The sequence below is a fragment of the Chiloscyllium plagiosum genome, unplaced genomic scaffold (genome assembly GCF_037043375.1).
Source record: "Chiloscyllium plagiosum isolate Xiang-an unplaced genomic scaffold, Cpla_swu_hap1 HiC_scaffold_36, whole genome shotgun sequence".
Classification (NCBI taxonomy): Eukaryota; Metazoa; Chordata; class Chondrichthyes; order Orectolobiformes; family Hemiscylliidae; genus Chiloscyllium; species Chiloscyllium plagiosum.
In genome coordinates, this window is record NW_028270174.1 from 1774893 (window position 1) to 1795733 (window position 20841).

The window sequence follows — 20841 nt, forward strand, 5'->3', positions numbered from 1 at the left end:
CAAAGGCTTTATACTAATTCAATCAATAACAAGGTTCCAAACAACTATTTCCACAGAGAATTTCCATCAAAACCTTACATATTTATTCACCTATTATTCTATCCATCAGTGTTCCCATTGCCTACATTCCAGGTAAGTAAACATAACTATATTATCCAACAATATCATTACATTTTCACATCTTCTAGCTGTAAGTACATCTTTTAACAGTAGGTATGTTTTATGAATACCAGAAAATCTTTATTGTCCTTTTCTCCACTTTGAAGCATCTGCAGTTTGCTAAGGGGGTGGCACAGTGGCTCAGTGGTTCGCACTGCTGCCTCACAGCGCCAGCAACCCAGGTTTGATTCCAGCATCTGGTGACTGACTGTGTGGAGCTTGCACATTCTCCCTGTGTCTGCGTGGGTTTCCTCTGGGTGCTCTGGTTTCCTCCCACAATCCAAAAATGTGCAGGTTAGGTGAATTGGTCATGCTAGATTGCCCATAGTGTTCAGGGATGGATAGGTTATGTGTATTAGTCAGGGGTAATATAGGGTAGGGGAATGGGTCTGGGTGGGTTACTCCTCGGAGGGTTGGTGTGGACTTGTTGGGCTGACGGGCCTATTTCCATACTGTAGGGATTCTATGATTCTAAGATAAAAAAGGCACATTCAAACCTCATATTGGCTTTGGTGTGAAATATTTTGGCATCGTACATTATGAAACCTGTAATGTTAACTGGTTGTGTTAAGGCCCAAGGACTTCAGTGTAAGGTAGGGTAAGATTATCCTCCAAAAATTAACACTTTATTTAATATATAGAGAAAATAGTATGACTGTCATTTCTCATTGAATTCCATGGTATTTCAGTCCAAAAGCTTGGGCTCCTCACATCCTCCATTTGTCAAATGTTTCGCAAAGGCATGGTATTGGAGCATGCATGCGGTGGTGTAGTGGTCATATCACTGGACTATTCATCCATCGACTCAGACTAATGTTTTGGGTACATGGGTACAAATCCCATCAGTGCAGATGGTGAAGTTTGTATTCTGTAAAGTCTAGAATTAAAAGGAAGTCTGAAGACCATGTAATCATTACTGAGTGTCATAAAAATTCACGTGGTTTACAAATATTGTTTAGAGATAGATATCGGCCATCTTTATTTTTGCCGATGTGGAAGCACCTATGTATGGTGACTCTAGACCCACAGGGCTCCTTAACTAAGAATGGCAGTATCCTATGAATAAAAAATAAATTATATTGAATTAACTCGTAAATTAAGTCTTTTAAAGAAAATCATGTATGGAATATAATGTGAAACATAGTTGGTGCTTTCAGGACTATAAATACTATGTGGCTAGTGTCTTTTTGCTTTTATTTTTGTTGCCTTCTTGGTTTCTAATTAATTAAATGCCACTTCTTTCTGAAGGTTCAATGGTTTCCAATATACTCAGAGGTTTCCTTGAAGTTCTAATTGGAATAGCAGCAGGAGCAGCTATTGGATTGTTCCTTCGATACTTTCCTAGCAGAGATCAGGTGAGGAGAAATGGTTCAGTTCTTAATATTTCTGAAAATGTTGTAAAATAAGAATATAACTTTCATTATGTTAGTCATTTTAATAAAAGGAAATAAGATCAAATTAATGATGAAAGTAAATTTAATATAGAACTATTCTGTTACTTTACCCATGCTTTAAAACAATCTGAAGCTCTTCAGCAACCATCATGTTGAGGCAGTTCTGAAGAAGTGTTAGTCCAAACTCAAAACACTGATTCTGTTTCTGTCGCTGCATAAATGCTGCCAGACCCACTGAGTTTTGCTGGCGGTTGTTGTTTTTATTTTTATTTCAGACCTTTAACATTCATTGTGTTTTGCTTTTATTCTTATCATGATAAGGCAGTTCTTCTGCAGATACAGAAGAATATTAACAACCTTCAAATTTTCTCAATGCATGCTACCTTAGTTCTGGAATATCTATCTGCTCACAAAATCTGTTTATAAGCTACAAGTTTGAGACCTTAGTCTTGCCTTCTCTTTAAACTGTAGAAGTTGTTGGCTTGCCCTTTCTGATTCCTATGTTGTAAAAGGTAAACATAAGATTGACATCAAAATTGGCTGCCTATTTCAAACTAGCCTCTACCATCCAAGATGGAGAAAGTGAGGACTGCAGTTGCTGGAGTACCAGAGTTGAAAAATGTGTTGCTGGAAAAGCACAGCAGGCCAGGCAGCATCCGAGGAGCAGGAGAATCGACGTTTCGGGCATAAACCTTTCTGCTCCTGCTCCTCGGATGCTGCCTGGCCTGCTGTGTTTTTCCTGCACCACATTTTTCAACTCTACCATCCAAGATGTCTTGCTATATATATTTTAGAGAAATAACATGACTAATTTTAAAAGCCAACTTTGCGGGTTTAAATGTTATGGCTACTGAATTGTATAAAGATATAATTGCATGATTAATGGTATTTTGCTTGAAAACTACTGTGTAAATGGCACATGCTCTTAATAATAAATAGTTTGGCAAACATACTCAGGCATTTAAGAAATGCACTGAGAGTTGTGAATATCTAAAATGTGCTAGTTGACTTACATCACTCCACTGTTTATTTCACATAAATGATATCTCGCGTTTAGCCTTGTCGTTAATTTTATGTACTTACTGAATTACAATATTAATCACTTATTAAAATTGCCATAGGACATTAGGATTTTTAAAATCCATTAGTAGGATGTGAGACTCACTAGCAAAGCCAGCATTGTTGCCCTTGAGAAAGTGGTGAATAGTGAACCACTTTCTCAAACTGCTGCAATCAGTCTATTGTAGTTACATCTACAGCGCTGCTAGGAAGGGAGACAGCTTTAGTCTTTTATTGTTTCATGGGATGCGAGTGCCGCTGGTAGTCAGTATTTGTTGTTCATCCTTAATTTCCCTTAAACTGACTGTCTTGCTGGGCCATTTCGAAGTGAATCAGCCACTTTGCTGATGGTCTATAGTTGAGTGTAAGCCAGACGAGGTAAGGATGGTACATTTTCTCCTCTAAAGGACAAAGATTTGAACCCATGTTCACAGAGTGTTAGCCCAGGCCTCAGGATTACTATTGTATTGACGTTTCCATTGCATTATAATTTTCCCCTTTTTAACTGCATCACATTTATTAGCTTAATGCCAATCAATTCCTAGCCCACTCAATCACATTCTTTCATGTAGTTAATTGTTAAATTTGAAAATGTCCAATTCGAAGTATTACAGTTAACTTCAACATCAACTTATATAAATATTGCAGCTTTAATGTAATAGAACATCCCAAGATGCTTCATGGGAAATTTTGAATCAAAGGCTTTTCCGTTCTGTCTCTCTTATTCACTTTTCATTAAATGTTTTCTTTCTGAACGTGATTTGACTCCAATTCATCTGATTTCCTTTTTTCTTGTTTCTTTTTCTTTCAATGTCTGATTCTCCTTTGTTAAGGAGGTATGTTAAGAAAACGTTGGGACTAAGCCCTACAGGATGGCACTAGGATAGATAGCCAGGTGCTTTCACCAAAGATGTTGGCCACAAAAGAGAAAAATGAGGAAGTCAATGGCCTCTCCAGTTACATTTAATTGGAGTAAATTTATGCTCATCCAGTACCAGCTAGCACATAGGCAGCCTGATAATTTATCAGTAATGGAGGAGTTGGAAAGATGGTGGCAAGGTCCCAGATTCCCTGATACCTTTGCAGTGTTGTTACCAGTTCAACATTTTAACAAGTTCCAAATTAAATTGTTTTTACACTGAAAATTACAGAAAAAAATTAAAACACTCAAGATGCATCGCACTATCCTGCTATATTAGTCAACATATAATGAGTTACATTATTGTTTCAGTGCATATGTCATTCCACTGCCTGTTTTCATTATATACTATCTCGCCTTCCTGTTGTTTCCCTTCTGTATCAACTCTCCAACTTGTAGTTTGTGAATCATGAGAGCAATATATTCCTAAATACTAACTGATTTTAGACTATTGTATTCTACAAATGCAGTGACAGTGCCCTGAAGTTGATTTTCATGACTCATCCCTAAATAATGTGTATCAGAGACCATGTGTACTTACTGACTACTTTTACTCATTTGATTCAACAGTATACCAGTGGTTTAGATGCTATTTTGTCAACAAACAAGTTAAAAAGAGTCTGTGTGTGATAAACAGATGAATCCAAGCAGGAGTTGCCTTGTATGCAGTAAAGTAATGATACACCTACAGTTTATTGTAGTATGGCGCTATATATGTTTGTGAGTTTAACCATAATTGCCAGTCAGCACTGTACGAAGCATACCTGAAATAGATTAATGTATGATGACTAAAGTGCAATTAGCCAAATAATTAGGTATTAGTACTGAGTAAACTAAGACAAGCTGCAATTTTCTGCATTCAATTTTTAAATGTAATCAGACCTAATGCAGAAAGTGTGCACTTGATCTAATCCTCCTGAAGGTGATGGTACTGGCAGCAGGCTGTACCGCCAAGCACGATAATTTTGATTACACTTCACAATTCTGGACCTGAGAGGTGAAAAGCAACAAAAACAACCTGTCTGCCGGTAGTTATTTTCTTTCAGATAGTAGATTATTTCACCATGGTGGAAGAGTCAAGAAATACATACACATTCATTAATTTGCTTTGGAAATGTTTCATAGAGCCACCTTTCTGGGAGCAAAGCATCACTTATAATACGCTTTCGTAACCTCTTTTGATGTTGGTGCTCAATTTAATATATGCGTTTTGTCCTTCAATACTTTACAGTTTCTAATCTTTATTTGAGTATTTGGATCAGAGTGGTGCTGGAAAAGCGCAGCAGGTCAGGCAGCATCCGAGGAGCAAGAAAATCAACATTTTGGGCAAAAGCCCTTCATCAGGAATGGGAGCCTGATGAAGGGATTTTGCTCGAAACGCCGATTTTCCTGCTCCTCGAATGCTGCCTGACCTGCTGTGCTTTTCCAGCACCACCCTGATCTAAACTCTGGTTTCCAGCATCTGCAGTCCTCACTCTTGCCTACTTTATTTGAGTATTTGTTGACTGTTGAACAATGGAGGAGGTACCGTGAATCCTTCAGTGTCCACACAAGTGTACTTCACTGCAGAAAGTGGTTGATTTGGATCTATCTGGGGACAAGTAACCTGTGGGACTAGTATTAGGATCTTTACAGTTTAGTATTTTTGGTAACAATCTAGATATATGTCTTGGAGAAATTACTGCAGATTTGAAAACTTTTTAAAATTGTAACAGAATTGTGGCAGATGATTTAGTACTACAGTTAGATCCAAATGCACTAGATGATTGGGCCTGTTCATTGGCAAGTAGAGTGTCATGTACCTAGACAGGACAAATGTTTAACATGTGAACGTTCTTCAAAGAAAAGAACTGAAGTCAGAGGGACATTGTAGTGCATTATTATTGAACGGTTCTTAACCAATGTTGTGAAGCAACAACTAAATTATAGTGGATTTTTAAGCCCATTCATTCAGTATGTAATTAACTATGCTACTCTTTCCTGTACAAGTTTTTGGCTAGGTCCAGTTTAGAATATTGTGTCCAGATTTAGTCTTCCTACCTGGTGAGTTAGTGAGCAATGTTGATATTTAGAAATAGTCTATAACTCTTTGATTTAATCCCAATACAATTTTTCTTAGATTGGATGGTAACTACATTGTCAGTGTTGTCTAAATAGAATGTCCAGACATGATTATGATGAACAAACTGAGGCTATGTATGCTTTACTACAGTCGCAATGACCCTACTTATTTCAGTTTAGCAGATCACCATGAATATGCCAAAGGAGTAGTTTGCAATTAAAACAGATACCTATTCCTTATTGTTTGTAAAATTCACAGCACCATCAGAACAACAAGAAGGTTGTTCAATTTGAACATTGCTGAAAAAGACATATTTTTGCAAAGCTGACCATACCCAACCAGCCATTCTTATAAAACTTAGAACAATATGTCCAATACTAGCGATGATTCTGCAATTGGACAACAATTGCTAAATAACCCCGAGTCAGTGAAGAGATTTGCTGAACCAATTTCAGATTGTCATTTGAGCTCGCAGTGTTGCAAACGTGTGTATGCTGGAGACTTTATACATTAATATACAGAACCATGTTCATTGCAGGCAGAAAGATCATGTACATGGACTGCATCTGTTTCAACTCAACAAAATAGATAACAGGCACACTCTAGTTCATTTCTCAGGGCATTGCCCTAACCAATCAGAGCCAACCTGCCTGGTTTAGGATTTTAAAAAAAGCTTGGCAATTAACTGCCAGTCATTGAACTGAACCATTTTTCATGGCAATGCCTCTAGCAATCAAAGTCTACTTGATTAGTGCGCTCCTATCATACAGTATTTCTTAGATTATCCTTATGCGTGCAAGATGAAAAGCTTTGACAAAATGTCTTTTCTTCAGCAATACTCAGGTTAAATTCACCATACAACTTTGGTTGTTTGGTGAAACATTATTCAATTTCTGGATCAAGAGTACCATGTATCAACTAATTTGCTTCTTGTCCAAATCAGTGGACAGACTTGTATGATTAACCTAGGTGTGTTAAAACTTGTATTTATCTTGTTACTTTTATTTTGGGAATAAACTGCTCATTAGCTCCTTGTATTTTTAATATGATTTGGAGGTGCCTGTGTTGGACTAGGGTGGACAAAGTTAACAATCGCGCAACCCCAGATTATAGTCCAACAAGTTTTTTCGGAAGTAGTTCTTCATCAGATGGTTGTGGAATATAAGGTCATATGACACAGAATTTATAGCAAAAGATTACATGAGATGCCACTGAAGTGATATATTGAGAAAACCTGGATTATTTGTTTGGTCTTCATCTTTTAGAATGACCATGTTAGTTTTCGTTCTTTCATATGTAAATTCCAGAACTTTTTTAAAAGCTCCTACAGAACAACACACTCATACGCTCACAAATACATCCCCCACACTCTCACCCACAAATGCACCCTCTCACAGACTTATACCTCATTATACTCACAATGTCTCACAGACACGCACATCCCCCCCCCCCCCCCACACACCCCACACACCCACATGCTCACACTCACTCTGTCTCCCCTGCATGCACACACAAATAGTTTGTGGGGTGAACTCGTACTTGCAGACTTACATTTTATTTTGCTCAAAAGCTGCATAAATTAATGTAAGATTCTTTGAATCCCACTTTAGAAATAGAATCAGTCTGAAGATTGGGACACAGACAGACTTTAACCTCAATGCAGTATCTGAGCTGAGATGGCACCTACTGTTAAAGCTATCTTGAGAATGTAACTTTTAAAAAGTTCTGGAATTGAAGTATGAAAGAACCAAAACTAACATGGTCATTCTAAAAGACTTAACAATCCAGGTTTTCTCAATATATCATTTCAGTGGCATCACACTGTAATCTTTTGCTATAAATTCTGTGTTGTACTCTACAACCACCTGATGAAGGAGCAGCGCTCCGAAAGCTGGTGCTTCCAAATAAAGCTGTTGGACTATAACATGGTGGTTATGTGATTTTTAACTTTATTTTGAATATGAATTTATTCAAACCCTTTGTTGACTTTTGCATAAGTATTGTGAGATTTTTATATTGATTAACAATGGATAACCAAACTCTAATCTGGAGCTTTGGGTGATTTAATGAACACTACGGGCAACACACGAATGGATTTGAAATCCTATCTGGGCCTTGAGTTCAAATCACCGGCTTGGAATTAGTTGCCACCTTTTTACAGGAACTGTTACTAGGTGCTTTGACCAATTTTGGCTATTTTTGTGCTGGAAGCAACTGTCAAATTGGATCATAACAGCTACTATACTTCAATTCACTGACGTCATAGCTATTGTTATAATATATATATATAAGGTGTGTCTATGTATATATAGGTAGCAAATTATAAAAGTTCAAGAAATAGTTTGGTAATTGAAATATTTGGACACATTGACATGTTATTTTTTAAATGTACAATGAGTAAATTCTAATTCTTATCTACATTTGGGGTTTGAGTAAAATTGGGGATGGTCATAGAGTTCCTTCATTCTGGTGACACTATGCCAGCGAGATTAGTACTTTAAGAAGGGTGACCATTGAAATGATGTCCTTCTAGGAGTGAATTCCAAACTGAACTGATGTAGTAACAGAATTTTAAAACTGATAGTTGATGATTTTTATTTGGTTAATGAAATCTGAAACACAGAAAACCAACACCATATTTGAGTCTCTGCAACAAGTTGCTGAGATATCAGTGTGAAGGAGTTCATATTTTCATTGTAGAGAACACATCTCTTCCATGAGTATAAATTGCATGTATCCAAATCTAGCATGTTAAGAACAGTAAAGATTTGAATACCTCAAATAAAAATTGTAACCGCTGAATTCAAACATTTGTAAAACTCCCAGCACAAAACACAAGCTAACAATCATTATTCTGGCAACGTTTTACATGTTTGATCTTTTAGCAGAAGTATGTGCACCTTTGTCTGTATTGTCAAATAAAAACAAGTGTGTAATGAAACTTTATTCTTCCTTTGCAGGAGGATCTTGTGATGAAACGCTCTTACCTCCTGCTGGGTCTTGCAGTGTTTGCTATTTTTGCTACAGGAGTCTTTGGTTTCCCTGGTTCTGGAGGACTATGCACAATTGTCATGGCTTTTCTTGCTGGGGTCGGATGGGTTGACGGCAAGGTAGTGTAACAGTTTTCCAATTCAGCCTTTTGGAGGCTGATTCATTAATTAATTGAACCCCTTCCTGTCGAAGCAAGATTTGACATGTGACTTATAGTAATGGCGTGTAGTCATTCATTGAAAAATTCCAGTCAGTACGAAGTAATAAACTTTGGAAGTAGAGTGATTCATCTTGCATCTACAGAATGTGATTATAAAGCAAAACAGTTATTCTAATACCTCATTAATGGAGCCATATTTGGAGTATTCTGTGCTGTTATAGGCCCTACTCTCAACATGCTTTGATATAATAAAGGGAATCACAAGAGTGCTGAAAGCAATGGTTCTAGGAATGACGAGTGCAAGTATGTAAAAGATCTATGTGCTCAAAATTGTATTATGTAGTGTGGCTAACACTCCAAGGTAGTACTGGAGTTTTGATTTTACAGTCTTTAAGATGGTATTTTAGAGTGACATCATCAGACATGAGCAGGGCAATGTTCATCCCTCAGCAAACAAGATCAAATATCTGTTATTCGAAACCCTGAATCTCTACCCTCTAAACATTAGCAGATCCAAACTCTGTTGTCCTTATCCTATCCCAAACAAAAAACGTCTATTCATCTTGCATTCTTAACAGAGCACAACTTCCAAAAGCATTTCATAGTTTGATAAAAATAAAATTTACATTGGATAGGCTTTAAGGAGAACATTTAGGAGGAAAGAGAAGTTGTGAGGCAGAAAGGTTTTGGAGGGGTTTTGTGTTTAAGGCTGTGCAGCTAAAGGCACTATATTTGTAGAGGGATTAAATCAGTGATGATAAAAAGATCAGGATCAGAGGAGCATAAATATCTTGGTGGCTTATGGAATTGGAAAAGATTACAAAGCTAGGCAGGGACAGAGCCATGTATAGATCTGAACACAATGGGTATTTTAAAACTGAGGCATTCTTTAATTGGGAGTTAGTGTTGCTCTGCCAGCACAGTGGGTAATGGTGAGTCAGTGTGCAGTGGCAAAGATTTGGATGATTTTAGTTTACCAAAAGTAGAATGTGGGAGACCAGTCAGGAATGCCTTGGAATATAGCCAAATCTAGAGTTAATGGGTAGGGATCCTCGAGGGAAGAGTGTTCATAGCATGCTAGAATATCAAATTCAGTTTGAGGGCAAGAAACTCAATTCCCACACCAGGTTCTGAAGTTAAAAGTAATTACATAGGCATGAGGATAGATTTCGCCCTAGTGGACTGGTCAGGAAGACTAAAAGGTAGGACAGTCAGTGAGTAGTGGTAGATATTTAAGGAGACGTTCAATTCCTTCCAACTAAAATATATTCCAGAGCAAGAAAATTTGTAGGAGGGGGGAAAAATCCATGTTTAAACAATGAAGTTAAAGATAAGATACACTTAAAAGACATTTAGATAGGTACATGAATAGGAAAGGTTTAGAAGAATATGGGTGAAATGCAGGCAAGTGGGACGATTTAGTTTTGGGAAACTTGGTCAACATGGATGAGTTGGACCAAAGGTTCTGTTTCCATGTTCTATAATTCTATAAAGACAAAAAGTAAAGCATGCTTTTTAAAAATTTCTTCATGGGATGTGGATGTCACTTGCAAAGAACAGTGGCAGACTGCAAGATTGGGAAACTTTTAAGGATCAACAAAATATAAAAACAATAGCAAATGCTTCCATAAGAATATAAAATGGAAGAGAATAACAAAAGTGAATGTTGGTCTACTGGAGGATGAGACTGAGGAGTTAATAGTGGGGAACACAGAAATGGCAGTCACTAAATCAATATTTTCCTTCAGTTTTCACAATGGATAACATGAGTACCTTCCTAATAGTAACAGGTTATTAGGACTATAGAATTAGAGATTATAGAAAGGGAGGAACTTAAAATAATTGTCATCACTAGGGAAAAAGTACTGAGCAAACCACTGGGATTGATGCAGACAAGTCCATACAGCGTGATTGTCTGCATTCTAGGGTTGATTATAATATTCCAGAATTCCCTGGATGCGGGAGAGGTGCCAGTAGATTGCAAAAATGTTAATATAACATTCTTATTCAAAAAGGGATAGAAGCAGAAAGAAGGACAGTATAGACTAGTTAGTTTAACATCTATCGTTGGTCAGTTTTTATAGTAACAGGCTATCTGGGAAGTCAAAATGAAATCCTTCAGAATGAACATGGTTTTATGAAGGTAAAATCATGTTTGACTAATTTGTTGGAGTTCTTCGAAGATGTAATGAGCAAAGTGGATAATGGGGAATCCTGAAGACATAGAATGGTGATCCTATAGATGTTGTGTATCTGGACTTCCAGAAAACATTTGATGAGGTGCCATATAAAAGATTAATACATATGGTACAATCATATGGGGTGGGGTAATTCATTAGCTTGGATAGAAAGCTTGAGCGCTGGGATAAATGGGTTTTTTTTGGTTGGCAAGGTATAACTATTGAGGTTCCACAGGATTTAGTCCTTAGGCCTCATCAATTTCCAATCTATATTAGTGACTTGGATGTAGGAATAGAATGGCCAAATTTGCAGGTGACACTAAAATAAATGGAATATAAGTTGCTGTAAAGAAATAAGAAAACTACAAGTGGGTATAGGTATTTTTATGGGCTGAGATTTGGCAAATTGAGTTTAAAGTGGTTAAATGACAGGTTATCCATTTTGATCACAGGAATAGAAAGACAGCTTATTATCTAAATGGAGATAAACTCTTGAGTGCTTTCGATTACCAAAAGCCAGTATTGAGTACTGCAGGCAGTAAGGAAGGCAAATGGAATTTTAGCATTTATTGCGAAAGGTATTGAATATAAATATAGGAAAGTGTTGCTGAAACTGTATAAGTCATTAATGGGTCTGCACCTGGAGTAGTATGTACAATTTTGGTCTTCTTATTTGAGGAGATATGGAATTGTTTTGGAGTCAATTCAGAGGAGGCTCACTAGATTGTTTCCAGAGATTAAGGGTTTGTCTTGTGAAGAGACATTAAACAGTTTAGGCCCATGCTTTCAATAGTTTAGAAGGATGAGAGGAGTTCAAATTGAGGTATTTAAGATATTAAAGAGGGTTAATGAAATAGATGTAGAGAGGATTCTTCCTCTTATGCGGCAATCTAGAATGAGAGGCATATTATTAGAACAAGGGATACCAGATTTAAACCAAGATGTGGAAGAATTATTCTCTCATAAGGTCACAAACCTGTGGAATTCATTACACTGTATGCTGGGAGCTTGAGTAAATTTGAGGAGATGAATTGGGGCTGAATTGCCAGCTCCTGCTTCTAGTTCTTGTGTTCTTATGAAGATTTCAGCAACAGATGAACTGAGACAGATGAAGTTAAAAATCACACAACACCAGGTTATAGTCCAACAGGTTTAATTGGAAGCAACTAGCTTTCGGAGCGACGCTCCTTCATCAGGTGATTGTGGAGGGCTCGATCGTAACACAGAATTTATAGCAAAAATTTGCAGTGTGATGTAACTGAAATTATACATTGAAGAATTGATTGTCTATTAAGGTGTCTGGGGTGGGTTCATGTCACATTACAGGTGATCACCATTGCACTACACACACACAGACATTCCTACACACACACACTCTCACATACACACGGACACAGATACACATAGACGCGCACACAGACATCCACACACACCCTTATAAACACACAGACTCCCACACATGCACCCCCTCACAGACTTAAGACACTCTGCACTCACTACACACACACATACACACACACACTTTCTCACACTCACAACCCCCACCCCAGACAGACAGACACACAGACAGACAAAGACCCACATGCACACATATATTTTGTGTGGTGAATTTTTTTGGTACTTTCAGAGTTACATTGCACTTTGCTCAAAAACCACATACATTCATGTAGAACTCTGAGCTCAAAAACTCCATGAATTTATGTAAAACTCTGTTATCTCACTTTTTAGATTGGAATCAATCTAAACATCAGGTCATAGACAGAGAACACGGGGCTAACACCTTCAACATATTGTCTAGCTATCACCATTGTTAACAGCTAACCCGAGAATGCAACTTTAAAAAAAAGGGTTTTGTGATTTACACATGAAAGAAGTGAAACTATCACTGTATTCTAACAGATGAAAGGCTTAACAGACAATCAATTCTTCAATGTATAATTTCAGTTGCATCACACTGCAAATTTTTGCTATAAATTCTGTGTTACGATCGAGCCCTCCACAATCACCTGATGAAGGAGCGTCGCTCCGAAAGCTAGTGTGCTTCCAATTAAACCTGTTGGACTATAACCTGGTGTTGTGTGATTTTTAACTTTGTACACCCCAGTCCAACACCAGCATCTCCGAATCATGAGACAGATGAAGTTGAGTTAAGTAATATTACAGAAATGGAAATAGATGATCTTGGTGACTTTTGAGCTCTGATCTGATTAAATATGCCACCAATTTCGTTCAGCTTTGGACTGTGGCCAAGGAAAAGATTGAAATTGATAGCTAGAGATTGGATTTTGTGAGCTGTCTTAATCATCTTTTGCTTCCAGTATTTTCAAACTAAATTCTTATCCTCATGTTTAAATCATGTTTTAATGAGCTTACCACTTTTTCGTTACCTGTTGCAACTTGCAACTGAACACTTGTATGCCTGACCCCTTGAGTTATCAAAGTGGGGTGGACTATACAGAGATTTGTAAATGATGGTTAAAATTGTTGAATGTGGAGTTTTTGAATGGTAGATCATCTGACTTGCAAGATAAGCAATGCAGATGTGATAATTATGTAGCTTCTAAATTTAGTAGTGGTATGAATAAAGTAGAATCCTGGGCAAGTAATGTTTTACGGAGAAAGTGAGGTCTGCAGATGCTGGAGATCAGAGCTGAAAATGTGTTGCTGGAAAAGCGCAGCAGGTCAGGCAACATCCAGGGAACAGGAGAATCGACGTTTTGGGCATAAGCCCTTCTTCAGGAATGAGGAAAGTTTGTCCAGCAGGCTAAGATAAAAGGTAGGGAGGAGGGACTTGGGGGAGGGGCGTCGGAAATGTGATAGGTGGAAAGAGGTCAAGGTGAGGGTGATAGGTCAGACTGGGGTGGGGGCGGAGAGGTCAGGAAGAAGATTGCAGGTTAGGAAGGCGGTGCTGAATTCGATGGATTTGACTGAGACAAGGTGGGGGAAGGGGAAATGAGGAAACTGGTGAAATCCGACTTCATCCCTTGTGGTTGGAGGGTTCCTAGGCGGAAGATGAGGCGCTCTTCCTCCAACCGTCGTTTTGTTGTGGTCTGGGGATGGAGGAGTCCAAAGACCTGCATATCCTTGGTGGAGTGGGAGGGGGAGTTGAAATGTTGAGCCACAGGGTGGTTGGGTTGGTTGGTCCGGGTGTCCCAGAGGTGTTCTCTGAAACGCTCCGCAAGTAGCCGGCCTGTCTCCCCAATATAGAGGAGGCCACATCGGGTGCAGAGGATGCAATAGATGATATGTGTGGAGGTGCAGGTGATCTGTGGCGGATATGGAAGTTTCCTTTGGGGCCTTGGAGGGAGGTGAGGGGGGAGGTGTGGGCGCAAGTCTTGAATCTCCTGCGGTTACAGGGGAAGGTGCCGGGAGTGGAGGTTGGGTTGGTGGGGGGTGTGGACCTGACGAGGGAGTCACAGAGGGAGTGGATCTGACATTTCCGCCACCTCCAAACGGACCCCACCACCAAGGATATATTTCCCTCCCCTCCCCTATCAGCATTCCGTAAAGACCACTCCCTCCGTGACTCCCTCGTCAGATCCACACCCCCCACCAACCCAACCTCCACTCCCGGCACCTTCCCCTGCAACTGCAGGAGGTGCAAGACTTGCGCCCACACCTCCCCCCTCACCTCCCTCCAAGGCCCCAAAGGAAACCTCCATATCCGCCACAGATTCACCTGCACCTCCACACACATCATCTATTGCATCCTCTGCACCCGATGTGGCCTCCTCTATATTGGGGAGACAGGCCGGCTACTTGCGGAGCGTTTCAGAGAACACCTCTGGGACACCTGGACCAATCAACCCAACCACCCTGTGGCTCAACATTTCAACTCCCCCTCCCACTCCACCAAGGATATGCAGGTCTTTGGACTCCTCCATCGCCAGACCACAACAAAACGACGGTTGGAGGAAGAGCGCCTCATCTTCCGCCTAGGAACCCTCCAACCACAAGGGATGAACTCGGATTTCACCAGTTTCCTCATTTCCCCTCCCCCCACCTTGTCTCAGTCAAATCCATCGAATTCAGCACCGCCTTCCTAACCTGCAATCTTCTTCCTGACCTCTCCGCCCCCACCCCAGTCTGACCTATCACCCTCTCCTTGACCTCTTTCCACCTATCACATTTCCGACGCCCCTCCCCCAAGTCCCTCCTCCCTACCTTTTATCCAGCCTGCTGGACAAACTTTCCTCATTCCTGAAGAAGGGCTTATGCCCAAAACGTCGATTCTCCTGTTCCCTGGATGCTGCCTGACCTGCTGCGCTTTTCCAGCAACACATTTTCAGCTCTAATGTTTTACGGAGTGTGGTGTTGGAAAACACAGCCAGTGAGGCAGCATCCAAGGAGCAGGAGAGTCGACGTTAAGATGATGAAGACCTTATGCTTGAAACGTCGACTCTCCTGCTCCTCAGATGCTGCTTGACCAGCTGTGCTTTTCCAGCTCCACACTGTTCGACACTGATCTCCAGCATTTGCAGTCCTCACTTTCTCCTAAGTAATGTTTCACAGCTGAAATTAGGTGATGATAATGCACAGTCTATTCATTTGTTATGGAACATCTGAGCAACAAGCAGTGGAATGACGATCGAGTCAAAGGTGTGGAATTTGTTTTGGATATGATAAGAACATTAAAAACAAAGTTTAAGCCTTCCCAAAGATCAATTGTAAGTAAAACTGCCATTTGAGATTTTGCCAGAAAGTCATTCTGATGATATTGGATATATTTGTGGGCTGACAGAATATAAAGAGGTTGAATTGGTTGTTATACTCATGCACAGATAGTTGACATTATGTACTTGATCTCTGCAGGACATTAATTCAATGGTGTGTGGAAAGACTTTAACTTAGATTTCAAGGTTTATGTTGTGCTTTAAGGCCATCATTTATTGTAATCTATCTTCTTTTAATATTTGCAAACAAACGTCAATTTTCTTTTTACTCTCTGGCTTGTAGGGTGGAGCAGAGGGTATCACAGCCAACGCCTGGGCCATCTTCCAGCCATTACTGTTTGGATTGATTGGGGCCGAAATATCCGTTAGTTCACTAAACTCATATACTGTCGGTAAGAGATTTCAAATTTGATTAAAGAGTATTTTTACTGTTGGGTTCCAACTAAGTAAGATGATCATTGAGATCGAATATTGCAGGTAATTTAGGAAGGGAGGAATGGCAGAGTTTTGCTTTATTTTCTATTTCTGGATAATTCTTCTTAAGCAGTCCCTCAGTCAAGAATGGCATTGGCAACACATCTCTCTTCAGTAATACTCAATATCGTCACTTTTTCATGATCATTTGATCTGTTATCAGCTTTGGCTCAGTAGATTTCACACTCACCTCTGAGTAGGAAAATCATGGTTCAACCCCACTCCAGAAACATGAGCGTAACAACTAATCTACTTGCACTAAGTACTATGTATAATCAGAAGTGATTAATTTAAGCTGGAATTAAATGAGGCCCCAACTGCCATATTATATGAAGTTAAAAGATCCTAAAGCTCAATCTTAAAGAACTGACTGTGTCCTGGCCATCACTACCCCATAACCAACACCACACAAAAAAAAATTTACATCTATTTTGAATCAACTAAATGGGTGACAGCTATTTTGCGGTTCATTTCTCAGGGAAGTGCCTTGACTAATCAGAGGCAGCCTGTCTTGTTTAAAATGCTTTCAATTATCAGTAACTGGTGCACTACCCATGGCAGCACCTCCACCAATCAGATTCCACTTGTTAACCAATCAGCATGCTCCTCTCATAGAATATAAATTGGTATTCTTCAAATTGTCCTGATGAGTACAAGCAGAAAAGTTTTGACAAAATGTGCCTTTTTTCAACAATACTCAAGACTGACATTGTTTGCGTCATTGTGGGGCCTTCCTGCGAAAAGAAGTACTTTTTGTAAGCACTGGATGTCTCAAAGCATTTTACAATCAATTAAATGTAATCACTGTTTTCGTGTGGGAAACACAGCAATCAGTTAGTTGTAGGATCCTACAAACTACCGTGGGCGGCACGGTGGTACAGTGGTTAGCACTGCTGCCTCGCAGCGCCAGAGACCCGGGTTCAATTCCCGCCTCAGGCGACTGACTGTGTGGAGTTTGCATGTTCTCCCCGTGTCTGTGTGGGTTTCCTCCGGGTGCTCCGGTTTCCTCCCACAGTCCAAAGATGTGCAGGTCAGGTGAATTGGCCATGCTAAATTGCCCGTAGTGTTAGGTAAGGGGTAAATGTAGGGGTATGGGTGGGTTACGCTTCGGCGGGTCGGTGTGGACTTGTTGGGCTGAAGGGCCTGTTTCCACACTGTAAGTAATCTAAAACAGCAATGTGATGATGCCTGGATAATTTGTTATTTTGATTGATGGATCATTACTGTCCCTAAGTCACCTGGGAGATCTTCCAGCTTTTCTTCAAAGTACAAAGGATGTTTATTTTATCCAAACAAAACTGCATCTCTGACATTGCCCTCCCTCATTACAGAACTCTTGTGTCAACTTTGATTTGTTTTTTCCCAATCCCTGGAATGTAGACCTTGAACCCTGAACCATGTGACCCAGAGATGAGTGTTACTGACTGAGCTGTGGTGATACCAGGTGCCAATTGACTGTCAATTTTATCTACAGATAACAATGACGAGTTTTCAAAGGTTTTAATTTAAAGTACTTGGGATGATTTGAGCAGCCACAAGTTGCTACATAATGGAAGTCCATTCCTTCCTATAACTGGGTTTTGTTTGAGATGTTCCATTTAAAGCAGGGTCACGCCTTAAAATGCCATTGAAGAAACATCCTCTACAGGCACTTAGACCCAAGGACACAGGATATTTCAGTACTGGGGATACAAGTCTTCCAGGGTTAGATAGCACTGAAGGAGTGACAGGATCTCTAGGAACTGACCAGAGGCTTCTGGAGTCTGCTAGCACATGAGAAACTCTGTGGGTCAATATAAGCGTATGAATTAGGAACAGGAATAGGCCACTCAGCTCCTTGAAACTCCTCTACAATTCACTAAGACCATGGTTGATCTGAAAATTCTGATTTCCCACTTACTTTTACTGTCCTTTCTCCTCCTGCTAATCAAGAATCCCATCAACCTCTGTCTTAAAGATATTCAAAAGCTGCGCTTTCACTGCCTTTTCATGAAGAATGTTCCAAAGAATCACGACCCTCTGGGGGATGAAATTACTCCTTACCTCTGTCCTAAACAGGCAAGCCCTTGATTATAAATAGTGACTCTAACTTTAGATTCTCCCAAATGAGGAAATATTCTTTTCACATTCATTCTATCTGAACTCCTCAGGAGTTTTAATTATCTAAGCTCCAGTAGATACAAACCTAGCCTGTCCAACCTTTCCTCATGAGATAATACTCTCATTCTCGGTATTAGTCTAGTTTCCAATGCATTTCCATCCTTTTCTTAACTAAGATAATAAATAAGCAGTGTGCACTATATTGGGCAAAGTACTCCAAATGTAGTTTCATCAATCTCCTGTATAACTGAAGCATAACCTCCTTATTCAATTCCCCTCATAATAAGCATGAACCCACTATTAGCTCTATTAATTACTTGCTGCACTTGTACATTGGCATAGAATCACAGTGTCCTACAGCATGGAGACAGGCCCTTTGGTTCATGCCCACCAAAATATCCATCCACATTTGAGATGTGGGAGGCTTTCAAAGATAGATTAAAGATAGTGCAGGATAGGCATGTCCTGCTGAAGGCAAAGGATAGGAAGGTCAAGATTTGTGAACCATGGATGACAGGAGAAATTGTACGACGAGCCAAAAGGAAAAGAGAAGCGTACATAAGGTCAAGGCAGCTAAGAACAGAACTGGCCCTGGAGGAATATCAGAAGAGTAGGACAAGTCTTAAACGAGGAATCAAGTGGGCTAAAAGGGGTCATGAAATAGTTTTAGCAAGCACAATTAAAGAGAATCCCAAAGCATTTTATTCTTTTATAAGAAGCAAGCGGGTAACTAGAGAAAGGATTGGTCCACTAAAGGATAATGAAGGAAGGTTGTATGTCAAACCTGAGAGAATGGGTGAGATTCTGAATGATTACTTTGCATCAGTGTTCACTGAGGAGAGGAACATGATGAATCTTGAGATTAGAAATAGAAGTTTGGTTAGTCTGGATCACATTGGCATAAGTAGGGAAGATGTGTTGGGTAGGCTAGAGGTTATTAAAGTGGACAAATCCCCAGGACCGGATGGGATCTATCCCAGGTTGCTGAGGGAGGCGAGAGAGGAAATAGCTGGGGCCCTGACACATATCTTTGTGGCATCCTTAAATACAGGTGAGATGCCGGAGGACTGGAAGTTTGCTCATGTTGTACCCCTGTACAAGAAAAGTAGGAGGGATATTCCGGGTAACTACAGACCAGTGAGCCTGACATCTGGTGGGAAAGTTGCTGGAGAGGGTACTGAAGGATAGGATATATTTATATTTAGAAAAGAATGGGCTTATCAGTGATAGGCAACATGGTTTTATGTGGGGGAGATCGTGCCTTACCAACTTAATAGTGTTTTTGAGGAAGTGACCAAGTTGTTAGATGAAGGAAGGGCTGTTGATGTCATGTACATGGACTTCAGTAAGGTTCCCCATAGTAGACTAATGGAGAAAGTGAAATCACATGTTGTGCAGGGTGTTCTAGATAGTGGATAAAGAACTGGTTGTGCAACAGCAGATACAGAGTAGTAGTTGAAGGGAGTTTCTCAAAATGGAGGAAGGTAACCAGTGGTGTTCCACAGGGGTCAGTAATGGGGCCACTGTTGTTTGTAATATATATAGTTGATCTAGAAGAGGGCACTGTTGGTATGATCAGCAAGTTTGCAGATGACATGAAGATTGGTGGAGTAGCAGAAAGCATAAGGGTCTGTCAGAGAATACAGGAGGATATAGATAGACTGGAGAGTTGGGTAGAAAAGTGGCAGATGGATTTCAATCCAGACAAATGTGAGATGATGCATTTAGGCAAGACTAATTCTAGAGCGAATTATACAATTAACGGAAGAGCCTTGGGAAAAGTTGATGGGCAGAGAGATCTGGGAGTGCAGGTCCATTGTACCCTGAAAGTTGCTGCACAGGTGGACAGAGTGGTCAACCAGGCATATAATATGCTTGCCTTCATTGGATGGGCTATTGAGTATAAGAGCTGGCAAGTCATGTCACAATTGTACAAGACATTGGTTCGGCCGCATTTAGAATACGTTACAGTTCTGGGCGCCACATTACCAAAAGGATGTGGACGCTTTGGAAAGGGTGCAGAGAAGGTTTACGAGGCTGTTGCCTGGAATGGAAAGTGCTAGCTGTGAAGAGAGGTTGAATAGGTTAGGAGATTGAGGGGGGACCTGATTGAGGTTTACAAAATCATGAAGGGTATAGACAGGGTGGCTAAAGACAAGCTTTTTCCCAGGGTGAGGGATTCTATAACAAGAGGTTACGCATTAAAGGTGAGAGGTGGAAAGTTTAAGGGGGCTACATGCGGCAAGTACTTCACACAGAAGGTCGTGGGCATTTGGAACGCGTTGCCAGCAGAGGTGGTAGAGGCAGGCATGGTAGATTCATTTAAGATGCGTCTGGACAGATGCATGAGTAGGTGGGGAGCAGAGGGATACAGATGCTTAGGAATTGACCGACAGGTTTAGACAGTACATTTGGATCGGCTCAAGCTTGGATGGCCGAAGGGTCTGTTCCTGGGATGTAAATTGTCTTTGTTCTTCTTTGTTCTTTGTTGACACTAATCCCATTTCCCTGCACTTGGCCCATATCCTTCAGATCTTTTCCTATCCATGTATTTGTCCAAATGCCTTTTAAATGTTGTTAATGTACCAGCCTCAATCACCGCTGCTGGCAGCTCATTCCATATGTGTACCACCGTCTGGGTAAAAGGTTGCCCCGCTAACCTTAAGTTGA

The 20841-nt window shown here is 40.1% G+C and overlaps 1 protein-coding gene across 9 annotated transcripts in view; it reads left to right on the forward strand.

The window, feature by feature from the left end:
• Positions 1-20841, forward strand: part of LOC122539553 (sodium/hydrogen exchanger 9B2-like) — a 187908-nt gene that overhangs the window by 141001 nt on the left and 26066 nt on the right. For all 9 annotated transcript variants that reach the window (XR_015753290.1, XM_087979851.1, XM_087979849.1 and 6 more), the window contains 3 exons: positions 1408-1514; positions 8554-8703; positions 15881-15989. Coding sequence is in view for 8 of the 9 variants with exons in the window: in XM_087979851.1 (XP_087835977.1) it covers positions 1408-1514; positions 8554-8703; positions 15881-15989 (366 nt within the window). In the remaining variant the exon portion in view is untranslated. The remainder of the gene's footprint in view (positions 1-1407; positions 1515-8553; positions 8704-15880; positions 15990-20841) is intronic.